Source organism: Eretmochelys imbricata, chromosome 28 (genome assembly GCF_965152235.1).
Source record: "Eretmochelys imbricata isolate rEreImb1 chromosome 28, rEreImb1.hap1, whole genome shotgun sequence".
In the NCBI taxonomy this organism is placed as follows: Eukaryota; Metazoa; Chordata; order Testudines; family Cheloniidae; genus Eretmochelys; species Eretmochelys imbricata.
In genome coordinates this window covers 6,980,136-7,005,019 of record NC_135599.1, presented here as the reverse complement: position 1 = coordinate 7,005,019, position 24,884 = coordinate 6,980,136, and the positions used below count along the sequence as shown (strand labels likewise).

Below are 24,884 nucleotides of genomic sequence, written 5' to 3'. Positions count from 1 at the left end.
TCCCACAGTGCACGTAAAGGGCATGCCTTGCCCTTGGTGAATCCATGTTGACTGGGCAATTTATTCCAGTGCCTAACCACCCTAACAGTGAGGAAGTTTTTCCTTATGTCCAACCTAAACCACCCTTGCTGCAATTTAAACCCATTGCTTCTTGTCCTATCCTCAGAAGTTAAGAACAATTCTTCTCCCTCCTCCTTGTAACAACCTTTTATGTACTTGAAAACTGTTATCCTGGCCCCTCTCAGTCTTCTCTTCTCCAGACTAAACAAACCCAATTCTTTCAATCTTCCATGAGCCATCTTCTCTCATAGGTCATGGTTTCTAGACCTTTAATCATTTTTGTTGCTCTTTCTCCAATTTCTCCACATCTTTCCTGAAACGTGGCACCCAGAACTGGACACACTACTCCAGCTGCGGCCTAATCAGCACGGAGCAGAGCAGAGAATTACTGCTTGTGTTTTGTTTACAACACTCCTGCTAATACATCCCAGAATGATGTTCGCTTCTTCTGCAACAGCGTTACACTGTTGACTCATATTTAGCTTGTGATCCACTATGACCCCAAGATCCCCTTCCGCAGGACTCCTTCCTAGGCAGTCATTTCCCATTTTGTATGTGTGCAACTGATTGTTCCTTCCTAAGTGGAATACTTTGCATTTGTCCTTATTGAATTTCATCCTATTTACTTCAGACCATTTCTCCAGTTTGTCCAGATCATTTTGAATTTTAAACCTATCCTCCAAAGCACTGGCAACCCCTCCCACCTTGGTATCATCCGCAAACTTTATAAGTGTACTCTCTATGCCATTATCTAAATCATCGATGAAACTATTGAACAGAACCGGACCCAGAACTGATCCCTGCAGGACCTCACTCATTATGCCCTCCCAGGATGACTGTGGACCACTGATAACTACTCTCTGGGAACGGTTTTCCAATCAGTTTTGCTCCATCTAGGTTACCGTCATTTCAACATCATGAAAGTCCTTGTTGCCCAATCAGGCTGGCAAAGGAACCTCTTCTGAAGCCATCAACTATTTCTCATTTTGCCTCATGGAACTTTGGATCCAAATAGTGAAGGACCTTCCACTCAAGCCAGGGCCTCCTTTGGGACTGTAATCAGAGACCCCGAACTAAGGAGCGGTGTTAAAAAAACAAACAGTTTTACCCGGACCGTGGTTCACCACAGCTTCCTTCTCTGGAGTGAAAAATCAACTACTGGGTGCCTTCTATATCGAACTGAGCTCTTGCCAAATCCTTGGCCTTGGTCAGGGTACATTTACACTTCTCTGGTGTAGAATCCTTTACCAAACGACCCAAAATCTGAGCAGTGTTAGTGAGGAATGGCTTCCCCAAACACGCCCTACTTGTTTCTTTAATCTGGTGGCACAGGTCTAAATTAGGGACGAGAAACACTCCTGCATCAGAATCCCGGTAAGACACCAAAGGAGGGGAACGTATTAAAAACAGATATTCTGCAGCTATATCACATTCAACCCTGAGTTCATTTTAATGCACATTTGCAGCATCTACCAGGGAAAAGTTCAGCAAAAGAGCCACTTTTATTTTCTCCACATCAACACAGACAGGGACAGCATTTCCCACATCCTGGGCCACATGCACCCAGCTACTTCAGTTAGTTGCACAATTTAAGGCGTGCTGTTCTTCACCATTTCAGAGCGGAGACCTAAACCCACTACTGTTTCCTTGGCAGCACCCCCGATGGCTCGGAGCATCCTCTCCTCGTGAGTGAACTGCACTTGAGCTTCTTGCATGTCATCATGCAGCAGTGGAGGAAAGTGAAAAATAAGATAATAAAGGACTCTTTTAGCAAACAGGCATTTCTCCCAACATCCCCGATAAATCTGAGCTACATGCTGGAGAATATTCAATGACGTGACCAAATGGCATTCAGGAGAGAGAGGAAAAACCCGCAACACAGAGTGGTAGAAGTCACTTTCTCTTTCATACAAAATGAAATTCCAGAGCAGGTTACATCTGATGACTCACAAATGAGGAGAGCAGATTCTCCCGTCGCTTTTTCCTCTGATCCATTCAAACCCGCTTCACTCAACAGCACTTCATTATTATGGAGCCATGTTATTCACAAAAACAGAAATGAGCATTATCGTAATAGGGAAAAACTGCCGACCTTCTCACCTGCAAACAGTCCCAGCGCAGCAGGAACAAGCCCAGAAGTGGATTTGTCAATGGGCAGAAACTGGGATTTAAACTCGGAATGATTGCACTTGTGTTTGGAATCCATTGGCATTCCCCGTCCAGGCCTGGGACACTTTCACCTCCAGCCCTCAGGAATCGGATTTAGGGAAGTGGAGGGACAGAATAGGGGGATAAACTTCCATCGTGGCTCAGCTGGATGCCAATGCTGCTGGAGTGAGCGGGCCTACTGATGGTGATGGAGAAGGAGGGAATCCCTCCAACTCACCCCATCTCCTTCTGATAGTGCAGAGGCCGAAAATATGCGTTTGTCCCATTCCTCCTCTTCCTCTGTTTTATATTGAAATATATTTTAAATACGAAAAATGGTGAATAAACCAAACAACTTGCTGTCCAGCACAACCTGGACCAGCAGGAGAAAGCCTGGGAATGAGATAATCTGTCGGCAAAGGGGGAACTTGGTGACTGACAATCGCTCCGCTAGTGCGGTGACAGGATAAATGCGATGCTCAGGGCTTGTCTAGACTATGAAAATTGGTGTCAATTAGGAGAGGTCGAAGGGGAACGTGCTGGCTAACCCCAATCACTGAGCCTGGGGTATGTCAGCACTGCACATATAGCGGTGTGTTTACATTAGGATAGCTACCTCCAGCAGGCCAACTCCATGGAAAATCCTAGAGGAGACAAAACCCAGGTCAACCTTCGCTCAGTGTAGCTACTTGAGGTCATCCCGATTTCCCGTATCTGGGGCTGATGGACACTCCTGGCAGGAGCGAGACACACTCCCATGATTCACAGGAGAAAGGAGTTGGTAGAAAGGACCACAGGATTCACCCCTGAGAAGGGAGACCTGCAAAATGAAAAGCGGGCAACTCCCCTGGGTGATGCAAATGCCACAAACAGCACTAAAAAAAAAAAAAAAGTCACTATGTGGGAATTAGCAAATGTCTTCAAAAAAAAAATTTTCTCTGCCCTGCACAAACTTTTTGTGGTGTTTATCTATCCTGTGAAATCACTGACGTCTATTAAGGTGTGAGCGCCGGAGAAACTTTTCCCTCACTCAGAGCATTCATAGGGTGCTCTCCTGTGTGGATCCTCTGATGTTTAAAAAGGGCTGAGCCCTGAGGAAAGGTTTCCCCGCATTCACAGCATATATAGGGTTGCTCCCTTGTGTGCATTCTCTGATGATTAAGAAGGCCTGAGCTCTGAGTGAATTTTTTCCCGCACTCACAGCATGTGTAGGGTCGCTCTCCGGTGTGCATTCTCTGATGAGTGATAAGCCCTGAGCTCTGCGTGAAGGTTTTCCCGCACTCACAGCATTCATGGGGTCGCTCTCCTGTGTGGATTCTCTGATGAATAATAAGCCCTGAGCTCCAAGTGAACTGTTTCCCACACTCACAGCATTCATAGGGGCGCTCTCCTGTATGGATCCTCTGATGTTTATTAAGGTCATATTTGAAAGTGAAGGTTTTCCCACACTCACGACACTCATAGGGTCTCTCTCCCGTGTGGATCTTCTGATGTCTAATAAGGGATGAGCTCTGAGTGAAACTTTTCCCGCACTCACGGCACTCATAGGGTCTCTCTCCTGTGTGGCTTGTCTGATGTTTAATAAGTTTTGATTTCTCACTGAACTGTTTCCCGCACTCAGAGCATTCATAGGGGCGCTCTCCCGTGTGGATCCTCCGATGTTTAAAAAGGGCTGAGCTCTGAGGGAACGTTTTCCCGCACTCACAGCATGTATAGGGTCGCTCTCCTGTGTGCATTCTCTGATGATTAAGAAGGCCTGAATTCTGAGTGAAGCTTTTCCCGCACTCACAGCATGTGTAGGGTCGCTCTCCGGTGTGCATTCTCTGATGACTAATAAGGCCCGAGCACTGAGTGAACTTTTTCTCGCACTCACAGCATTCATAGGGTCGCTCTCCTGTGTGCATTCGCTGATGATTAATAAGCCCTGAGCTCCAGGTGAACTGTTTCCCACACTCACAGCATTCATAGGGGCGCTCTCCCGTGTGGATCCTCTGATGTTTATGAAGGTCGTATTTGAAAGTGAAGCTTTTCCCACACTCATGGCACTCATAGGGTCTCTCTCCCGTGTGGATCCTCTGATGTCTGATAAGGGATGAGCTGTGGGTGAAGCTTTTCCCGCACTCACGGCACTGACAGGATCTCTCTCTTGTGTGGCTTGTCTGATGTTTAATAAGGCTTGATTTCTGACTGAACTTTTTCCCGCACTCACAGCACTCATAGGGTCTTTCTCCCGTATGGCTTGTCTGATGTTTAATAAGTGTGGACTTCTCAATGAACTGTTTCCCGCACTCACAGCATTTGTAGGGGCGCTCTCCTGTGTGGATCTTCTGATGTTTAAAGAGGATTGAGCTCTGAGGGAAGGTTTTCCCGCACTCACAGCATGTATAGGGTCGCTCTCCTGTGTGGATTCTCTGATGATTAATAAGGACTGAGCTTCGAGTGAACTTTTTCCCGCACTCACAGCATTCATAGGGTCTGTCTTCTGTGTGGCTCCTCTGATGTCTGATAAGGGTTGAGCTCCGAGTGAAGCTTTTTCCGCACGCACGGCACTCATAGGGTCTCTCTCTTGTGTGGCTTGTCTGATGTGTAATAAGGTTTGATTTCTCAATGAACTGTTTCCCGCACTCACAGCACTGGTAGGGGTGCTCTCCCGTGTGGATCTTCCGATGTTTAATAAGGGTGGAGTTCAGAGTGAAGGTTTTCCCACACTCAGTACATGTGTTTTTTCTCTCTCCTGGGAGGGTTCTCTGCTGGGCTGGGATTTCCTTGATGTCCTCGTGAATTCGATGACAATTAATAGATTTGCCCACTTTCTCCCTGGGCTGGTTTCCCGGCTCTCTCTCTGGCCTGTCCTGACTCTCACAGGCTTTTCCCTGCACAGGACGCCTGGACACATTCCCCTGGGATCCTTGCGATAATCCCCCATGTGGTTCCACTTGCTCAGCATCTTCCTGCTGAGGATTCTGTTCCTCGTTCTCACTCACCATCCCATCACCTGCTGGGACAGAGGGAGAAATCTCAGAAACAGGGGTGAAAAAGGGAAACAAACTGAAATTAGAGCTGGAGAGACAGAAAAAACCTAATAGCTGAATTCTCCAAAACCCTTCCCCATAGGGCAGAGAGGAGGGGGACAATTCTGCCTCCACATCCCATCAGGCAGGGAGCTGCTGCCAGGTGTCAGTGAGGATAGGTGGGAAGCCGTGAGCGATAGCCCATAGGGTACAAGGCCTCCTGGGGATACTCCTGGCACTGAGAGTTTTTGAATTGGTTTAACGATCCCTCACCTGCACAGACACTTCTCAGGATCCCTCCTTCCTCAGATCCCTGGAGATCCAGGACCCACGGCTCCTCCCCTCGTTCCAGCTGGGAGATCACGTCAGGTTTGGAAACGGGAAACCCTGCTCAGGGGAAAGAAAACAAGGGAGATGAGAGGAATTCATGGGACATTCGTCACAAAGAAGATTGTATTACTTTTACCCCAGCCCGTTTTAAATCAGTAAAATCCTGAGGGCAGCTCCCCAGGTGCTCCAAGGTGCAGGACACTCTGCATATGAGGGATTTAGCTATCCCCATCTCTGCTGGGAACACACACAGCCCGACGCTCCTCATCAAAGGGGCTCCTAAAACACATGTCCCAGAAAGTAAAGACTCCAGCCAGAGAAGAAGTCACCTTGGACCTGCTTCTTAATCACAGAGAGAAACCCAGAGGCAATGGGAGAGTTGTACGAAAGCCGGGATCAGTGAGCATGGGTTGGTGGGTTCAGCGCAGTAAGGAATAGGAGGGACTGGGGGTGTCACTGAATGTCGTCTCTCAGGGCTTGTCTACACTTGAGACACCGTAGCTGCCCTGCGGTTGTGCTTCACTCACTACAGCAATGCGAAGGGTTCTCCTGTCGGCTCGGTGGACAGAAGCCTTATTTTCTGTTTAAACATGAACTATTCTAACAACTGTAAAAGCCACATGTTTCTTTGAATTGTCTTGAAATTTTCTGGTTTTTATGGGCATTCAGCGAAGGGCGACTGGTCCAAATCTCGGTTTATTTGATCAAGAGATTCCTGAGATACAGCCCTGCCACCAGAGGCAGCTTTTTACATCAGAACGGCCAGACTGGATCAGACCAAGGGTTCATCTAGCCCAGTGTCCTGTCTGCCGACAGTGGCCAGTGCCAGGTACCCCAGAGGGAATGAACTGACAGGTCATCATCAAGTGATCCATCCTCTCTCTCCAATTCCCAGCTTCTGGCAAACAGAGGCTAGCGACACCATCCCTGCCCAGCCTGGCTAATAGCCATGGATGGACCTGACCTCCATGAACTTATCTAGTTCATTTTTGAACCCTGTTATGGTCTTGGCCTTCCCAACATCCTCTGGCAAGGAGTTCCACAAGTTAACTGTGCGTTGTGTGAAGAAATACTTCCTTTTGTTTGTTTTAAACCTGCTGCCTATTAATTTCATTGGGTGACCCCTAGTTCTTGTGTTATGAGTAGTAGTAAACAACACTTCGTTATCTACTTTCTCCACACTAGTCATGAATTTATAGACTTCTAGCATATCCCCCTTAGTTGTCTCTTTTCCAAGATGAAAAGTCCCAGTCTTATTAATCTCTCCTCATATGGAAGCCATTCCATAACCCTAATCATTTTTGTTGCCCTTTTCTGAACCTTTTCCAATTCCAATATATCTTTTTTGAGATGGGGCAACCACATCTGCACGCAGTATTCAAGGTGTGGGCATACCATGGATTTATATAGAGGCAATACGATATTTTCTGCCTTATTATCTATCCCTTTCTTAATTATTCCCAGCATTCTGTTCGCTTTTTTGACTGCTGCTGCACACTGAGTGGATGATTTCAGAGAACTATCCACAATGACTCCAAAGTCCCTTTCTTGAGTGGTAACAGCTAATTTAGACCCCATCATTTTATATGTAGAGTTGGGATTATGTTTTCCAATGTGCATTACTTTGCATTTATCAACATTGAATTTCGTCTGCCATTTTGTTGCCCAGTCACCCAGTTTTGAGAGATCCTTTTGTAGCTCTTCGCAGTCTGCCTGGATCTTAACTATCTTGAGTAGTTTTGTATCATCTGCAAATGTTGCCACCTCACTGTTTACCCCTTTTCCCAGATCATTTATGAATATGTTGAATAGGACTGGACTCACAACAGACCCGTGGGGGACACCACGATTTACCTCTCTCCATTCTGAAAACTGACCATTTATTCCTACCCTTTGTTTCCTGTCTTTTAACTAGTTACTGATCCAGGAAAGGACCTTCCCTCTTATCCCATGACAACTTACTTTGCTTAAGAGCCTTTGGTGAGGGACCTTGTCAAAGACTTTCTGAAAATCTAAGTACACCATATCCACTGGATCCCACTTGTCCACATGCTTGTTGACCCCCTCAAAGAATTCTAGTAGATTGGTGAGGCAGGATTTCCCTTTACAAAAACTGTGTTGACTCTTCCTCAACAAATTATGTTCATTTATGTGTCTGACAATTTTGTTCTTTCCTATAGTTTCAACCAGTTTGCCCGGTACTGAAGTCAGGCTTAGAGGCCTGTAATTTCTGGGATCACCTCTGGAGCCCTTTTTAAAAACTGGTGTCACATTAGCTATCTTCCAGTCATTTGGTCCAGAAGCTGATTTAAATGATAGGTTACAGACTACAGTTAGTAATTCTGCAATTTCACACTTGAGTTCCTTCACAACGCTTGGGTGATACCATCTGGTTCTGGTGACTTATTCCTGCTTAGTTTTTCAATTTGTTCCAAAACCTCCTCTAATGACACCTCAGTCTGGGACAGTTCCTCAGATCTGTCACCTAAACAGAATATCTCAGGTTTGGGACTCTCCCTCACATCCTCAGCCATGAAGACCGATGCAAAAAATTCATTTAGTTTCTCCACAATGGCCTGATCGTCCTTGAGGGCTCCTTTACCACCTCCATCGTCCAGTTGCTATTACTTTTTGAGTCGTTAGCAAGCTGTTCTTCAAATTCTTTTTTTGGCCTTCCTAATTATATTTTTACACTTCATTGGCCAGAGTTTATGCTCCTTTCTATTTTCCTCACTAGGATTTAACTTCCAGGTTTCAAAGGATGCCTTTTTGCCTCTCACGGCTTCTTTTACTTTGTTGTTTAGCCACGGTGGCTCTTTTTTGTTTCTCTTACTATGTTTTATCATTTGGGGTACACATTTAAGTTGAGCCTCTATTGTGGTGTCTTTAAAAAGTGTCCATGCAGCTTGCAGGGATTTTACGTTTGGCGCTGTACCTTTTAATTTCTGTTTCACTAACCTCCTCGTTTTTGTGTAGTTCCCCTTTCTGAAATTAAATGCTACAGTGTTGGGCTCCTGTGGTGTTTTCCCTGCCACAGGGATGTTAAATTTAATTATATTAGGGTCACTATTACCAGGCAGTCCAGCTCTATTCACCTCTTGCACCAGATCCTGTGCCCCACTTTGGACTAAATCAGGAATTGCCTCCCCTCTGGTGGGTTCCAGGACCAGCTGCTCCAAAAAGCCGTCATTTAAGGTGTCAAGAAACTTTATCTCAGCATCCCGTCCTGAGGTGACATGTACCCAGTCAATATGGGGATAGTTGAAACCCCCCCATTATTATGGAATTTTTTATTTTTCTAGCCTCTCTAATCTCTCTGAACATTTCACAGTCACTATCCCCATCCTGGTCGGGTGGTCGGTAATAGATCCCTCCTGCTACATTCTTCTTATTAGCGCATGGAATTACTCCTATCCCTGGAGAGTCTATGGCACAGTTTGGTTCATTTAATTTTTTTACTTCATCTGATTTGACGCTTTCTTTCCCATATAGTGCCCCTCCCCCACCAGCACGACCTGTTCTGTCCTTCCGAGATATTTTGTGCCCTGGTGTTACTGTATACCGTTGATTATCCTCATTCCACCGAGTTTCGGTGATACCTCTTATATCAATAGCCTCATTTAATACGAGGCACTGTAGTTCACCCATCTTATTACTTCGACTTCTAGCATTGGTATATAAGTGTCATGGAACGTGGGGCAGTCAGGGCCCACACCGTATTCAGAGAAAACGTTAAGAACATTCCTGCTTCGTCACAATAAGCACTTTAAAGACCTGTCACTTTTGAGCTGTCTGCCATTACATGATGGAACTGAATGGGACTTCTTTTCATTTGACTGATTCCCATCAGATCCAACCCATATTTTAGCATCTTCCGTCCTCTTACAATATCGTCTTGTTCTTATAACATTTCCTTGCACGCAGCTGGGGCTAAAACTGGGGTTCTCCTTGTCTCCTGACTGATCTCAGTCCCTCAGTTCGTACATGGCACCCACGACTTCTGCGGGGAGCCAGAACCGAAAAGGTCAGTAACTCTAGAATTTGGCATTGCAGAGCCACACAAGCCAAACTGGTGAGTCGCTGACACTGAAATGCACATATGCTGCAAGGCTAAATCCCTTTTAACTGCTAGAGGGTTTCCTGCAACCTGCTGTCACTGTAAAAAGCTGGCCCAAGGAGATGTGCTGTGGCTATTCAACCTGGGCTTTACCCTTGAATGTGAGATTGAACCCAACCTCTCAGACCTCGTCTGTTGTGCGTATTTCTTGCATTCTGCCGACGTGCTTCTTGGATGTCTTTGCCCTCTGATATCAAAATGTTTGGGTCAAGAGTAGTATTTTAAAGGGCCCTAAAATCCACCTGCAGACTCTTGCCTGGTCCGTTTTGCCAGCATAGCTCTGCCAGGTAGGGATGTGAAAAAACCAACACAGCTATGCTGGCAAAAGCTCTAGGATCGGCACAGTTATTGTGTCAAAGACACAGATCAGCCCCGCGCTGGTACGGAGGGGGTCAACCCTTCCCTCCTAGCAGAGGAAGCCTTGCCCCTGTGGCTCTGCTGGGCATGTGCCGCCAGGTATAAAAGCCTGCAGAACTGCTGACGGCCAAGGAGGAAGGACACTCGGCGGGGGCTCCAGCCCCGGAGCCGTTACAGCCTTTACCTGCGAGAGCGGAAGAGCCCGAAACCTGGACCAGAGGCCTGCCGCTACCAGAACCCCCGGGAGCGTCTGCTGCCGAGGTGCCTGGAGACCCCGATACCATAGGGACCACTGCGGCCGGAGAGCCGGGAGGCAGGGACCCAGGGAGGGCAAGGGAGTGGTACCCGTAACACGAGCGTGGCTCCACTCCTGAACTAACCCTGCAGCGGGCACTAACCACTGGGAACGGTGCCGTGAGGCTGGGGCAAAGGTTAACAAACTAGCAAGGAAAGCGGCAGATTCTCCATCTCCGGAAATCTCATGTCAGGGCCGGATGCCTTTTTGGGAGAGGATTTAGTCCAACACAAGGTGTTCAGCTGAATACGGCAGTAACTGGATGAAATTCTATTGCCTGAGTTATACAAGAGACCAGACGAGATGACCTAATCATCCCTTCTGGCCTTAAAAATCTGTGAATCTATAACAGATACGAGGAAGGACTAAGAACATGCCGTTGTTTGTGTTGTGTTCTACAGACGGGAATCCCAGCATTTATCCACATCCCCTCCGGCTGCGTGCACTGGGTCAGGTGTAGCTGTAATCGGACGGTGGAGGGAGTAGTTGGAGCAGCTTGGCAGAGCTGTGACTAGTATGCAGAGAGGTGCACGTGACCCCTGAGGGACCGAGCCTGCCCCATTTCAGTGCTCAGTGTTGTAGGTTGTCAGTACAGGTGCACAAGGGGGAGTTCTTGCCACGGGGACTGTCAGCACCCTGGTGGGATACATGGTAGTGATCTGCAGGGCAAGTGAAGGTAACGACTCAGAAGAAATCCTCAAGGTGAGGGTAAGGGAGTGGGATCATTTTGTAAGTCGGAGCTGGTTTGCATGGAGTCAAGGCCGGGGTTGGAAGCTTCTGTTCACTATGCGGGACCCAAACCCCAGTTTCACCTTAAACCCAGAAGGTATTTGACCATGTGCTAAACTGCTGATGTGCTCTGTTCCCGCAGTGTCGGATAGCAGGGGAGGGGAGAGGGCTAGTGTGTGTCCCCCTGGCATGTGGGGTGATGCTGAATCAGGGCAGTGTAATGGTTACATTACAGAGATGATGTGAACCTTAATTAGTCACTTCCCCTTCTAAGAACCGAGGGGACGGGAACCCTTACCCAGCGAGGTCACATTCTCGTAGTTCTCCTGCATGACGTCTCTGTAGAGGGCTCTCTGAGCGGGGTCCAGCAGGGCCCCCTCTTCCCTGGTGAAATACACAGCCACCTCCTCAAAGGTCACCGGCCCCTGAAAGAGCAAGAGCCCCACACTCAGGACCTGCTGCCCCACTCACAGCCCCACTATTCGTGGGGGAAAGGAGCCAATCAAATGGAAGCTCTGGGTGGCTTGGCATCAACAGAGTCCCACCTCCACACCACTCAGAGCACCCAGGAAACACCAGGGTGAGGGGCGAAGAGAGAGGCCGCTTGTCTCTCCCCGCAAATTCATCACACCGACTAATCACGGACGGATACAGGAGATGGAGCCCCCAGCAGGGTCCAGGGCGAGCTCCCTGGTAGGAAGCCCAACACCCTCCTCCTTGTGAGGAGCTGGATATGAGGGACGGGAATCTCCCCTAAGTCTGACTGGTGGGTGCCCCCTTCATATCTCACAGCAGCTGCTGGTTAGCCGGGTCAGGCTCCAGCACTGGGAGTCTGGGCTGTTTTCCCAGCCCCAGCTAGGTGGGTTGTTTCCTCTTCCACAAATTAGGGCATTTCCACCTCTGAACCTCATGGGTCAGTTCCTAGAATCTAGGTCACTTATTAAATAACTTCCAGCAGGTTTGCCACCCTGTGTCCTCCTCCCTTTCTCCATCCTGTGCATTTCCTGCCTTGCTCCAACCTCCAAACCAGACTAATGAAACCTTCCCACCTCCGGTGCATTTGCTGCCCCTCTCCCTCCTGCAGGAACCCACCAGCAAACCCCCAATAATCCCTACCTGAGCTGGCTCCTCTGCAGCCATTTCTCTCCCCTGTCCCATGGGAGGACGGGATCAACTGGAGCGAAACGTGGGCGTCATTCTGCAGCCTGGCAGGGCGAGAAGGGCAGTTGTGCAGGTTTAGGAACGGGCTTTAGTTCATTTCACATCACGATTCCCCCAGGCCCTTTCCCTGCAGACAGACAGCCTAGATTCTGCCATGCTGGGGAAATGCTTGTTCTCTGTATTACAGTGTAGACCTGGCCCCTCCAGCCAGGCTAAGCTCACAGAGACATTTTTAAACCTCCCCAGTAACAAATATTGGGGGGTAGCTGTGTTAGTCTGTATCCACAAAAACAACAAGGAGTCCTTGTGGCACCTTAGAGACTAACAAATTTATTTGGGTGTAAGCTTTCGTGAGCTAAAACCCACTTCATCAGATGCATGGAGTGGAAAATACAGAGGCAGGTATAAATACACACCACATGAAAACATGGGAGTTGCCTTACTGAGTGGGGGGTCAGTGCTAACGAGGCCAATTCAATTAGGGTGGATTGGCCCATTCCCCACAGCAATCATATGCCAGCAATGCCCCTCTGCCATGTACATTGGCCAAACCGGACAGTCTCTACGTAAAAGAATAAATGGACACAAATCAGACATCAAGAACTGTAACATTCAAAAACCAGTCGGAGAACACTTCAATCTCCCTGGACACTCAATAACAGACTTAAACGTGGCCATTCTTCACCAGAAAAACTTCTAAAAACAGACCTCAGCGAGAAACTGCAGAACTGGAATGAATTTGCAAACCTGACACCATCAAATTAGGCCTGAATAAAGACTGGGAGTGGCTGGGTCCCTACAAAAAATAATTTTCCCTCTGTTGATACGCACACCTTCTTGTCAACCGTTGGGAATGGGCCACATCCACCTTGATTGAACTGGCCTCGTTAGCACTTCAAAAAGTAATTTTCCCTGTGTTGATATTCACCCCTTCTTGTCAACTGTTGTAACGGGCGTCCATGTGTTAGCGTCCCCGCAGAATCTGCCGGGCATTAGGACTGTGCATCGTTAACAATAAACCTGGCCAAGCGCCTTTGCCACTCAACCCAAGTCCGTGGTCTTCCTGGGCAGTTCGATCCAGACTTGTGGTGCCGGCTACCTGACCAGAGTCAGGGCAGCACGCAGAGGAAACACACACAGCCAACCCCTGACAACAGAGAGGGACAGAGAGTTTGAGCCGCCTTCCCTCTTTTAGCAACAACCAGAGCTCTCTGGGGAGAGCAGCGAATGAAACCACCTCCCCATGGGCACAGCTGCTGATCTCATTTGCCCCCCTGTTCATCTGGAGTCACTCCTTGTCTTTCCTTGCAGTGACTCCGGATTAACACTCATCCCAATGACACCAGAAGCACAGTTCAGAAAGGATGAGGCCAGAATCCTCTTCAACAGATCACTGTGTGCGAGTGCTCACCCCCTTCCCACCTCCCTCGATCTAGGGCAAGAACTCAGGGTAACAGTTTTCCTTCCAGAACCTGAAGCCCCTGCAATTTTCCAGAGAGGAGAGAAGCAGAAATCGGTGATGGTTTCACCTCACAGTGTTTGATAAGTGGACAGAAAGTTATCACCTGCCTCTGCTGGCCAGTCACACAGGCAGAGGGAGCCCTGGGGGACGCTTCTTTAACAGGAGAAGGGAAGGCCTGGAGGGGCCAAAATAGATAAGAAATTTCCATGTCCCGTCACTAGCAAATAATGGCCACCTGGATCCACCCCAGAGGTGGCTGCATCTTAGCACTGTGGGAAGCCACCCCTCACGGAGACCCTTTGTCACGGGGTTTGGGATACTTCTGGACCCACACTGCACTCAAAGGGACCTCCTCATCCTGTGCCAGATGGAGAAAAGAAAAGGGTCCAGCCAACTCTCCTGTCGCTAGCTGGCAGCCACAGATCCCCCAAACAGGGGGAGGCCTCTGGCTGCGATGTCTATTAAATATGTGGCTGGTCTCTTTCATCAGCAAACCTTTTAACAAAGATAACGGGGGGAACAAACGATTCGCAAAGGAGAGGGAAAGACGATCACTGGGCAATTTAACTCCCTGCGACCTCCAGGATAGAGAACGGCTCAGGGCCACCGGTCTCCTCCGAGGAAGAAGTTGCTGGGATTTAGAGACATGGGGAAGAGCCCCAAACCCGAGAGGATTTTTAATTGACATTTGATAATGACCTAGAAAGAGGCAAAACCTGAGACTTGAGATCAGTGTTCAGAAAGAGAAAAGGGCAGAAATCGGAGGAATTTTGGATCCATTTTTGCAAATTAGGGAGCAAAGTGGAAAATCTGAGGGATTTTATGTCCGTTGTTGTAAGAGGTAAAATCTGAGTGTGTTTCCCTTCCTCATTTGAAAAATGGAGAGAGAGAAAAGAGGCACCGTTTACAAAAAAATTCTACTGTGTTCACGTTCAAGAATTTGAGAAAAAGCCTAAATCTGAGATTTTGTTGTTATTTTATAATTCGAGAGATGGAAAATTCTCCGGGTATGAGGAATCGACTAATTAGTAATAGACAACCAGAGAGAAAGTGGGGCAAAATGTTAGGGTATTTTAGATCAGTCTTTGAGAGTCGCAGAGAAAATGGGTCACAAACTCCGCGTTTGATCACCTGAGAGAAAAACGCCCAGACCTGAGGGGATTTTATGTGGCTATTAAATAACGGGAGGGGGAAAGGGGGACAGTTTGAAGGGATTTTATGGGACTGTCCAACACAGAAACACAAAGTGATGGTCCCCCCCCCACCCCCACTATTCACATGGGCCGCAGGGAGACCCTGGGGAGCCAGTTTTAAGGGGGCCGGGGAGCGGGAAGGTCCCTGGAGGAGGGAAGGGGGCAGCAGTGGGGGATGGGCAGGTGGCTCGGGGCAACTGTGTGGGTAGTTTGGGGGGGCAGCCACGTGGATGGGGGAACCTGGGTCTGGGCCGCCCCCATGGGGGACACGTGCCCCTCCCTTCCCCACCCTGGCAGAGACCCGCCCCCCCCCCATCCCCACCCCAGAGGCAGCCGGGTCTCAGGGCTCCCCCAAACAGCCCCCCCGACCCCCACCCCTTTGGGGGACTCAGGGCAACAATTTCCAACCCGCCCAAGGACAAATCGCTGCAGGGTGGGGGGACCCCCCCGGGGAGGAGACTGTCAAGGGACTTTGGAGGATCATGGCGAGAACAGGGGGGATCCGGGGGGCTGATGGTTGGAGGGGAAAGGGGGGGGGTCGTCCCCTGATTTTACGGGGGGGGGCAAGTGGCACAAACAGGGACAGGATCCAAATAATCCCCCCTCCCCGGGAATTTCCTGGCTGCCCAGAGACAGTTCAAGCCCCCGCGACCCGCAACTCCGGCTTCTCCCCGCCGAGATCCACTCACCGTCCTTTGTTCTCCCCGGCCCCGGCCTCCTTCCTCCCGGCCCCTTCCTGTGCCCTGCACATACCAGCCCGGGCGGCAGCGCTTGCTGCAGCCCGGACGCCTGGGTCCCCGCCGCGCACGGCAGCCCGGACGCCTGGGTCCTCAGCGCCCCGTGACCGCTGCTCCGCGGCCCGTAGCCGGGTCCCCGCTGGCGGGGGGGCGACAGGGAGCCGAGGATCCCCACAGGGCATCAGCCCCACCGTGCCCGACTCCGGCCTGGCGTTGGGGGGGCCTCAGCTCCCCGATTTTCTGTCTAGCCACTTCAGCCCCCCCCCAACCGGAAAGAGGCCGGCGCTGCTTCGGGGGGGTGGGACAGGCGTAAAATGTGAGCTCGGCCTCCCAGAGCCAAGGAGAGAACCCAGGAGTCCTGGCTCCCAGCCCCCACTCCCCTCCCAGAGCCAGGGAGAGAACCCAGGAGTCCTGGCTCCCAGCCCCCACTCCCCTCCCAGAGCCAGGGAGAGAACCCAGGAGTTCTGGCTCCCAGCCCCCACTCCCCCACCAGCTCCCACTCCCCTCCCAGAGCCAGGCAGAGAACCCAGGTGTCCTGGCTCCCAGCCCCCACTCCCCTCCCAGAGCCAGGGAGAGAACCCAGGAGTCCTGGCTCCCAGCCCCCACTCCCCCACCAGCCCCTACTCCCCTCCCAGAGCCAGGGAGAGAACCCAGGAGTCCTGGCTCCCAGCCCCCACTCCCCTCCCAGAGCCAGGGAGAGAACCCAGGAGTCCTGGCTCCCAGCCCCCACTCCCCTCCCAGAGCCAGGGAGAGAACCCAGGAGTTCTGGCTCCCAGCCCCCACTCCCCCACCAGCTCCCACTCCCCTCCCAGAGCCAGGCAGAGAACCCAGGTGTCCTGGCTCCCAGCCCCCACTCCCCTCCCAGAGCCAGGGAGAGAACCCAGGAGTCCTGGCTCCCAGCCCCCACTCCCCCACCAGCCCCTACTCCCCTCCCAGAGCCAGGGAGAGAACCCAGGTGTCCTGGCTCCCAGCCCCCACTCCCCTCCCAGAGCCAGGGAGAGAACCCAGGAGTCCTGGCTCCCAGCCCCCACTCCCCCACCAGCCCCCACTCCCCTCCCAGAGCCAGGGAGAGAACCCAGGAGCCCTGGCTCCCAGCCCCCCTGCTCTAACCCACCAGCCCCCACTCCCCTCCCAGAGCCAGGGAGAGAACCCAGGAGTCCTGGCTCCCAGCCCCCCTGCTCTAACCCACCAGCCCCCACTCCCCTCCCAGAGCCAGGGAGAGAACCCAGGAGTCCTGGCTCCCAGTCCCCACTCCCCCACCAGCTCCCACTCCCCTCCCAGAGCCAGGCAGAGAACCCAGGTGTCCTGGCTCCCAGCCCCCACTCCCCTCCCAAAGCCAGGGAGAGAACCCAGGAGTCCTGGCTCCCAGCCCCCGCACTCCGCTCTATCCCACCAGCCCCCACTCCCCTCCCAGAGCCAGGGAGAGAACCCAGGAGTCCTGGCTCCCAGCCCCCACCTGCAACCACTGGACCCCACTCTCCTCCTAGAGCTCCAGGCGACCACCTTCTAGCCGCTAACCAGTAAGTGCTGGTCAGAGGCGGGGGAGGGACTGGGCTGTTGGCTCACAGGCCCGGCAAGTCCTGTGCTGGGCCCTCGGACGCCTGGGTTCACACCCAGAGGCAGCCTGTTGCCCAAGGAGCTATGGGAAAGAGCTGAGACTTGCAGTCCCGCAGGGTGAGGTGGTTATTGGTGCCAGCTCGAAAGGGTGCCAGGGAAAATGCCCAAGCTCCCCTCCTCACCGTCCGCCCAGCACAGGATGCCTGGGTTCTATCCCCGGTGCGGGATTTTTGTCCTTCTCTGCCTCAGTTTCCCCTGGGTAACCTGAGGCCGATTCCATGCCTCTCGGAGGGGTTGTGGGAAAAGCCGGGAGTCTAGGGGAAGCGGGGGGGGGGGCATCCTCCCATCTTCCCCACCATGGTTCTTCCCAATCCCTGATGTGGTGAGGTGGCTGAGCCCTGCCACACTCTGGGTGTCCCTGCTCCGGCTGGAGGCCAGCGTGTGCTCGCAGGGTCCTGTGGCAGGGAGTTCCCCAGGCTCGCAGCACCACAGGTCCAGATTGGACCCTCCCACCGAGACTCTCCCCAGACGTTCCCCCCATGAGCCACTAGGACCCAGGCCCACCCACCTCATTGGCCAGGACCCCCCCCCGGAATCCCACCACTCCACCTTCCTGGTACCCCACCACCACCTGCCTAGGACCCCCAAAGGGACATTCCCACCAGGGGCTCCCAGCGGCCACCCCCCCACACACACACACACTTCACCAGCCAGGGGCGCCCACACTGGGAACTCAGTCCCTCCTTGCCTGTCTGGGACCCCCTAACCCAGCCCCCAGATCCCTGCTCCCGCTGAGACACCCCCCACCCCAGCCAGAGCCCTCCCAGGTCAGTCTGCCCAGAGACCCTCCCTCCCTCCACACCCCTCCATTACCAGCTGCACCGAGAGCCAAAGGGACCCCCCCTCACAGCACCCTGATCTCCCTCTGGTCCCTTCCCGATTCCCCCCCACACCAACACGCTGGTTCCCCCAGCCCCAGGCTCCACCAGTCTCTACCCTCCCCTTCTCCAAATCCCTGATCTCCCCCCACCACCCCCATCCCGTACTGCCCCGCCCCGCTCCTCCTGGTCTCTTACTTCATCCAACCCCCCCAGATATCTCCCCACCCCTAATATCTCCCCAGGGCCTCTCTGTCCAGCGCCCCTGCACAGGTCCCCCCAATCCCTTACTACCCCACCCCCCATTGCCTCCTTGACTTCCCCATCTTTCTGCTTTCCCCGGCCCCCCCTAAAACCCCAATCTCCCCAGGACCCTCTGTGCCCCTTCCCCAGGTACCCTGGGTCTCTTGCGCCCCTGGCCCCTCTCCACCCAAGTGCCCCCAGCCCCCCGGCCATGGGCTGCGGCTTCTGCTCAGGTGATGGTGATGAAGGCTGCAGCTGCCGGAGGGAGCTCCGGGTGCAAGGCACCTACCCCGGCCCCACTGCCGTTGTCCGGGCCCCTGGGCGAGCAAAGGGGCGGCCACCCTGCAGCGGGGGCTACCGCCCACCCGGCTCTGCCAGCTGGGCATGAATGGGGTCCTGCTGGGTGGCTATGGGCTGGCGGATGGTACCTAGTGTAGCGGGCGGGCCGGGGTCCTGGGTCCCGTCTTGGAGCTAGGGCAGATTGGGGGAGTGGGGCGTGGCCAGGGCAGAATGGGGGGCAAGGGGTGGGCCCTAGACCGGGGCAGATTTGGGGGGTGGAGCACAGCAAATGATGGTTTGCTAATGACCAAAAGTATAAGTAGAAATCTTGACTTACTCATGAATGTCATTTTTTTCCAGAAAATCTATTTCTTTTGAGGGTTCATATTTTAAATTCTATTTGGTACCCTCATTTATTTGTCTCAAACTGCGACTTTAATGCTGGTAGCTAAAACTATGTCCAAGTAGATTTCCCTGCCCTTTCAGTGTCAACATTTTTTCTTTTCTTTTTTTAATTTTTCACTAATTAAATGCCTTATTCATACGGAGAGACCTATGACATATCCCACTGCGTGTGAACGAAGATGCTTGTTCGTGATCTAGGACGTTATTCTACTCTCCCTATTCTCTTCCTGTGTACTTTGCCCTCACTAGGCGTATGTAACAAAGATCTTGTCTGACTCTTCTATGCACAGTTCGAGTCTCCTGTACTTTCCAGAGTACGAATGTCTTTATACTCCAAATACGTCTCTGTAAACGAATTAAACTTTTAATTAGAAATCACATAATAATTGCACAGCATTAAGAAATAATCATACAAATTTGACATGGAGTACTTTCAGAATGAGGGGCCGCAGCTAGGTCATCTTCCACAGTTTCTGTTTTCCAGAGTCCAATTGTAGAATCCCCAGTTTTTCCGCGGATGAAGGATCTGAAATGTATAGGGAATAGCCAGGTGGACTGCCCACAAGGAAAACTGCCTCCCCAGCTTCAGTATCAAACACAGAGAATGTCTGGTAACTGCAACAGTCTGCCCCTCCCCGTGACCGACACAAAGGAGGAACAAAATACATGGTTTTTAAAAATCTGTGTTGATTTTTGCCAGGACAAACCAGTGAAATTTTCAGTATGAAGAACATGGCTGAACTGTGTCATAGCAAAACTATGGATCAGACATCAAAGGCTACAACCGTAAAGTACGTAATTAGGAATGTAAACAAGTCCATAGAAAAATCAGCATCCAGCAGCAAATGACGTAAGAGAAGAGTACAGCGTGTGTTTCAGTGTTTGCAGGATGCGGGGGATTACTTACAGAAATAAGGTTTTTAAAAGGAATTTTCAATTGGGGAAAGGGGAGGAGTCCAAGACAGTACTGTAGATCATAGAGTCATTTTAGATAGGTGGATTCTTTGGGAAAGGTAACAGCAAAAATATGAGCACAGGCCCAGATCCACAAAGATAGAAATTAGGATCCTAAATACTTTTGTGGATCATAGAATTGTCAGCAGTGTCAGGATGAGCTCCACCCTGACATCTGGTGGTGAGGTGTGGCAAGTTGTGGAAAAGAACTTCAGGGGCCGATCTCATTTGCATAGGCACACCCACAACGCCTAGAATGAGACCATAGCTGCCCAAATGGTCACTTTGGCTGCTGTGGGATCCCCAGTGTCTCTGTTATTGGGGCAGGAAGAATAAATTGTTATTACCCTGATTTTGGGAACTGTGCTGGGAACTGTACGTGGCCTTTTGTTATGATGGAGGGATTCACCATCAACTAAGTAGCACTCGCTAGGCAAAGGTCATGGGTTCCAAAACTGTGTGAATGGAAAGAGGCTGGGGACAAGTATTAATACTTGGTGGCATGGGCCCCTTGGTGAGGGCCTTACATGCTAATTGCACTTCCTCCTCTCTCCACTGTGGAATATCAGAGCTAATTTTGATTTCATTAGAAGTCTAGTTATAGGCTGCTGAGCTCACTTTGGGCTGACAGTGCACCAGCACTGGGGCTCCCCTACTACAAGCTGAATTCACCTAAGAGCTGAAATCACTGAGTGTTGTGTTAAGTAGTGGGGGAGCCTGAAGATATATTGTGGAGCAGTTTGATGTGGAGCAGTCTGTGGATGGCAGGAGCTGCTTGTGGGCCGTGGAGCTGAGCGAAGGAGTTCGTGGGGCGGCTGGCGGAACGGAGCGCTGCTATGGAGCTATGGGGCGGTCAGCTTCAGATCATGTAAGGTGCCTCTTACCCCCGTCCCATCTCCACCCAGGTTGGGAGGTAAAGCTCCGCAGATAAACTTTCGAACTCTGGGGCTGCCCTGATCAGGGACAGAGACTTTTGGGGCATTGGACTTTTGGGACTTTGGGTGATTTGGGGTTGCTGGACTCAAGAACAAAAGGGAAAGGGGCATGCCCCAATTTGCCTGGGGTGGGTTTTTTTGCTCATGGGTTGTGTTATGAATCCTGTTGGTGGTGGTTCCCCAAGATAATGCCACATTGTTTCTCTCTGTTATTAAAAGGCTTTTGCTACACTCAGACTATGTGCTTGCGAGAGGGGAAGTATTGCCTCTTGGAGGCGCCCAGCGGGGGTGGTATATATTTGTCCCAGGTCACTGGGTGGGGGCTCGAGCCGGCTTGCATTGTGTTATTGGAATGGATCCCCTAGATATTGAACCCGGCCCTTGTTGCTGCCAACTCTGACGGCAGAAGGGTTACAGAATTATAGAATATCAGGGTGGGTATCTAGTCCTCAGGAGGTATCTAGTCCAACCCCCTGCTCAAAGCAGGACCGATTCCCAATTAAATCATCCCAGCCAGGGCTTTGTCAAGCCTGACCTTAAAATCTTCTAAGGAAGGAGATTCCACTATTTCCCTAGGTAACGCATTCCAGTGTTTCACCACCCTCCGAGTGAAAAAGTTTTTCCTAATATCCAACCTAAACCTCCCCTGCTGCAACTTGAGACCATTACTCCTCGTTCTGTCATCTGCTACCACTGAGAACAGTCTAGATCCATCCTCTTTTTGGAACCCCCTTTCAGGGAGTTGAAAGCAGCTATCAAATTCCCCTCATTCTTCTCTTCTGAAGACTAAACATCCCCAGCTCCCTCAGCCTCTCCTCATAACTCATGTGTTCCAGTCCCCTAATCATTTTTGTTACCCTTTGCTGGACTCTCTCCAATTTTTCCACATCCTTCTTGTAGTGTGGGGCCCAAAACTGGACACAGTACTCCAGATGAGGCCTCACCAGTGTCGAATAGAGGGGAACGATCACGTCCCTCAATCTGCTGGCAATGCCCCTACTTATACACCCCAAAATGCCATTGGCCTTCTTGGCAACAAGGGCACACTGCTGACTCCTATCCAGCTTCTCGTCCACTGTAACCCCTAGGTCCTTTTCTGCAGAACTGCTGCCGAGCCATTCGGTCCCTAGTCTGAAGCGGTGCATGGGATTCTTCCGTCCTAAGTGCAGGACTCTGCACTTGTCCTTGTTGAACCTCATCAGATTTCTTTTGGCCCAATCCTCCAATTTGTCTAGGGCCCTCTGTATCGTCTCCCTACCCTCCAGCGTATCTACCACTCCTCCCAGTTTAGTGTCATCCGCAAACTTGCTGAGGGTGCAATCCACACCATCCTCCAGATCATTAATGAAGATATTGAACAAAACCGGCCCCAGGACCGACCTTTGGGGCACTCCACTTGATACCGGCTGCCAACTAGACATGGAGCCATTGATCACTAGCCGTTGAGCCCGACAATCTAGCCAGCTTTCTATCCACCTTATAGTCCATTCATCCAGCCCATACTTCTTTAACTTGCTGGCAAGAATACTGTGGGAGACCGTGTCAAAAGCTCTGCTAAAGTCAAGGAACAACACGGGCACTGCTTTCCCTTCATCCACAGAACCAGTTATCTCGTCATAGAAGGCAATTAGATTAGTCAGGCATGACCTTCCCTTGGTGAATCCATGCTGACTGTTCCTGATCACTTTCCTCTCCTCTAAGTGCTTCAGAATGGATTCCTTGAGGACCTGCTCCATGATTTTTCCGGGGACTGAGGTGAGGCTGACTGGCCTGTAGGTCCCAGGATCCTCCTGCTTCCCTTTTTTAAAGATGGGCACTACATTAGCCTTTTTCCAGTCATCACTGGTCCTAGTGCACCCTAACGGCTCAGGAACAAAATGGCAAACAGAAAGAGCTAGGGCTGTCAAGCGATTAAAAAAAAATTAATCGTGATTAATTGCACGTTTAATTGCGCTGTTAATAGTAGAATACCATTTATTTAAATATCTTTGGACATTTTCTAAAGGCCTGGGTAGGGACCGTCGAATCGTGGAAGTCAACGAATGGCTACGCAGGTGGTGTCGGAGAGAAGGCTTTGGATTCTTTGACCATGGGATGGTGTTCCAAGTAGGAGGAGTGCTGGGCAGAGACGGGCTCCATCTTACGAAGAGAGGGAAGAGCATCTTTGCCAGCAGGCTGGCTAACCTAGTGAGGAGGGCTTTAAACTAGGTTCACCGGGGGAAGGAGACCAAAGCCCTGAGGTAAGTGGGAAAGCGGGATACCGGGAGGAAGCACAGGCAGGAACGTCTGTAAGGGGAGGGCTCCTGCCTCATACTGAGAATGAGGGGCGATCAGCAGGTTATCTCAAGTGCTTATATACGAATGCACAAAGCCTTGGAAACAAGCAGGGAGAACTGGAGGTCCTGGTGATGTCAAGGAATTATGACGTGATTGGAATAACAGAGACTTGGTGGGATAACTCACATGACTGGAGTACTGTCATGGATGGTTATAAACTGTTCAGGAAGGACAGGCAGGGCAGAAAAGGTGGGGGAGTAGCACTGTATGTAAGGGAGCAGTATGACTGCTCAGAGCTCCGCTATGAAACTGCAGAAAAACCTGAATGTCTCTGGATTAAGTTTAGAAGTGTGAGCAACAAGAGTGATGTAGTGGTGGGAGTCTGCTATAGACCACCGGACCAGGGGGATGAGGTGGATGAGGCTTTCTTCTGGCAGCTCACGGAAGCTACTAGATCGCACGCCCTGGTTCTCATGGGTGACTTTAATTTTCCTGATATCTGCTGGGAGAGCAATACAGCGGTGCATAGACAATCCAGGAAGTTTTTGGAAAGCGTAGGGGACAATTGCCTGGCGCGAGTGCTAGAGGAGCCAACTGGGGGGGAGCTTTTCTTGACCTGCTGCTCACAAACCGGGAAGAATTAGTGGGGGAGGCAAAAGTGGATGGGAATCTGGGAGGCAGTGACCATGAGTTGGTCGAGTTCAGGATCCTGACACAGGGAAGAAAGGAAAGCAGCAGGATACGGACCCTGGACTTCAGGAAAGCAGACTTCGACTCCCACAGGGAACGGATGGGTAGGATCCCCTGGGGGACTAACATGAAGGGGAAAGGAGTCCAGGAGAGCTGGCTGTATTTCAAGGAATCCCTGTTGAGGTTACAGGGACAAACCATCCCGATGAGTCAAAAGAATAGTAAATATGGCAGGCGACCAGCTTGGCTTAATGGTGAAATCCTAGCGGATCTTAAACATAAAAAAGAAGCTTACAAGAAGTGGAAGGTTGGACATATGACCAGGGAAGAGTATAAAAATATAGCTCGGGCATGTAGGAATGATATCAGGAGGGCCAAATCGCACCTGGAGCTGCAGCTAGCAAGAGAAGTCAAGAGTAACAAGAAGGGTTTCTTCAGGTATGTTGGCAACAAGAAGAAAGCCAAGGAAAGTGTGGGCCCCTTACTGAATAAGGGAGGCAACCTAGTGACAGAGGATGTGGAAAAAGCTAATGTGCTCAATGCTTTTTTTGCCTCTGTCTTCACTAACAACGTCAGCTCCCAGACTGCTGCGCTGGGCATCACAAAATGGGGAAGAGATGGCCAGCCCTCTGTGGAGATAGAGGTGGTTAGGGACTATTTAGAAAAGCTGGACGTGCACAAGTCCATGGGGCCGGACGAGTTGCATCCGAGAGTGCTGAAGGAATTGGCGGCTGTGATTGCAGAGCCATTGGCCATTATCTTTGAAAACTCGTGGCGAACCGGGGAAGTCCCGGATGACTGGAAAAAGGCTAATGTAGTGCCAATCTTTAAAAAAGGGAAAAAGGAGGATCCTGGGAACTACAGGCCAGTCGGCCTCACCTCAGTCCCTGGAAAAATCATGGAGCAGGTCCTCAAAGAATCAATCCTGAAGCACTTGCATTAGAGGAAAGTGATCAGGAACAGCCAGCATGGATTCACCAAGGGAAGGTCATGCCTGACTAATCTAATCACCTTTTATGATGAGATTACTGGTTCTGTGGATGAAGGGAAAGCAGTGGATGTATTG

At 50.9% G+C, this 24,884-nt stretch overlaps 1 protein-coding gene across 1 annotated transcript in view; it reads right to left on the bottom strand.

Annotated features, from left to right (window-relative positions):
- Nucleotides 1-1,486: 1,486 nt before the first annotated feature.
- Nucleotides 1,487-24,884, bottom strand: part of LOC144258256 (uncharacterized) — a 190,458-nt gene continuing 167,060 nt past the window's right edge. The window contains 5 exon segments of the mRNA XM_077806681.1: nucleotides 1,487-3,257; nucleotides 3,260-5,206; nucleotides 5,493-5,606; nucleotides 11,346-11,472; nucleotides 12,164-12,220. Coding sequence (XP_077662807.1) covers nucleotides 3,235-3,257; nucleotides 3,260-5,206; nucleotides 5,493-5,606; nucleotides 11,346-11,472; nucleotides 12,164-12,205 — 2,253 coding nt within the window. The 5' untranslated portion in view covers nucleotides 12,206-12,220 and the 3' untranslated portion in view covers nucleotides 1,487-3,234.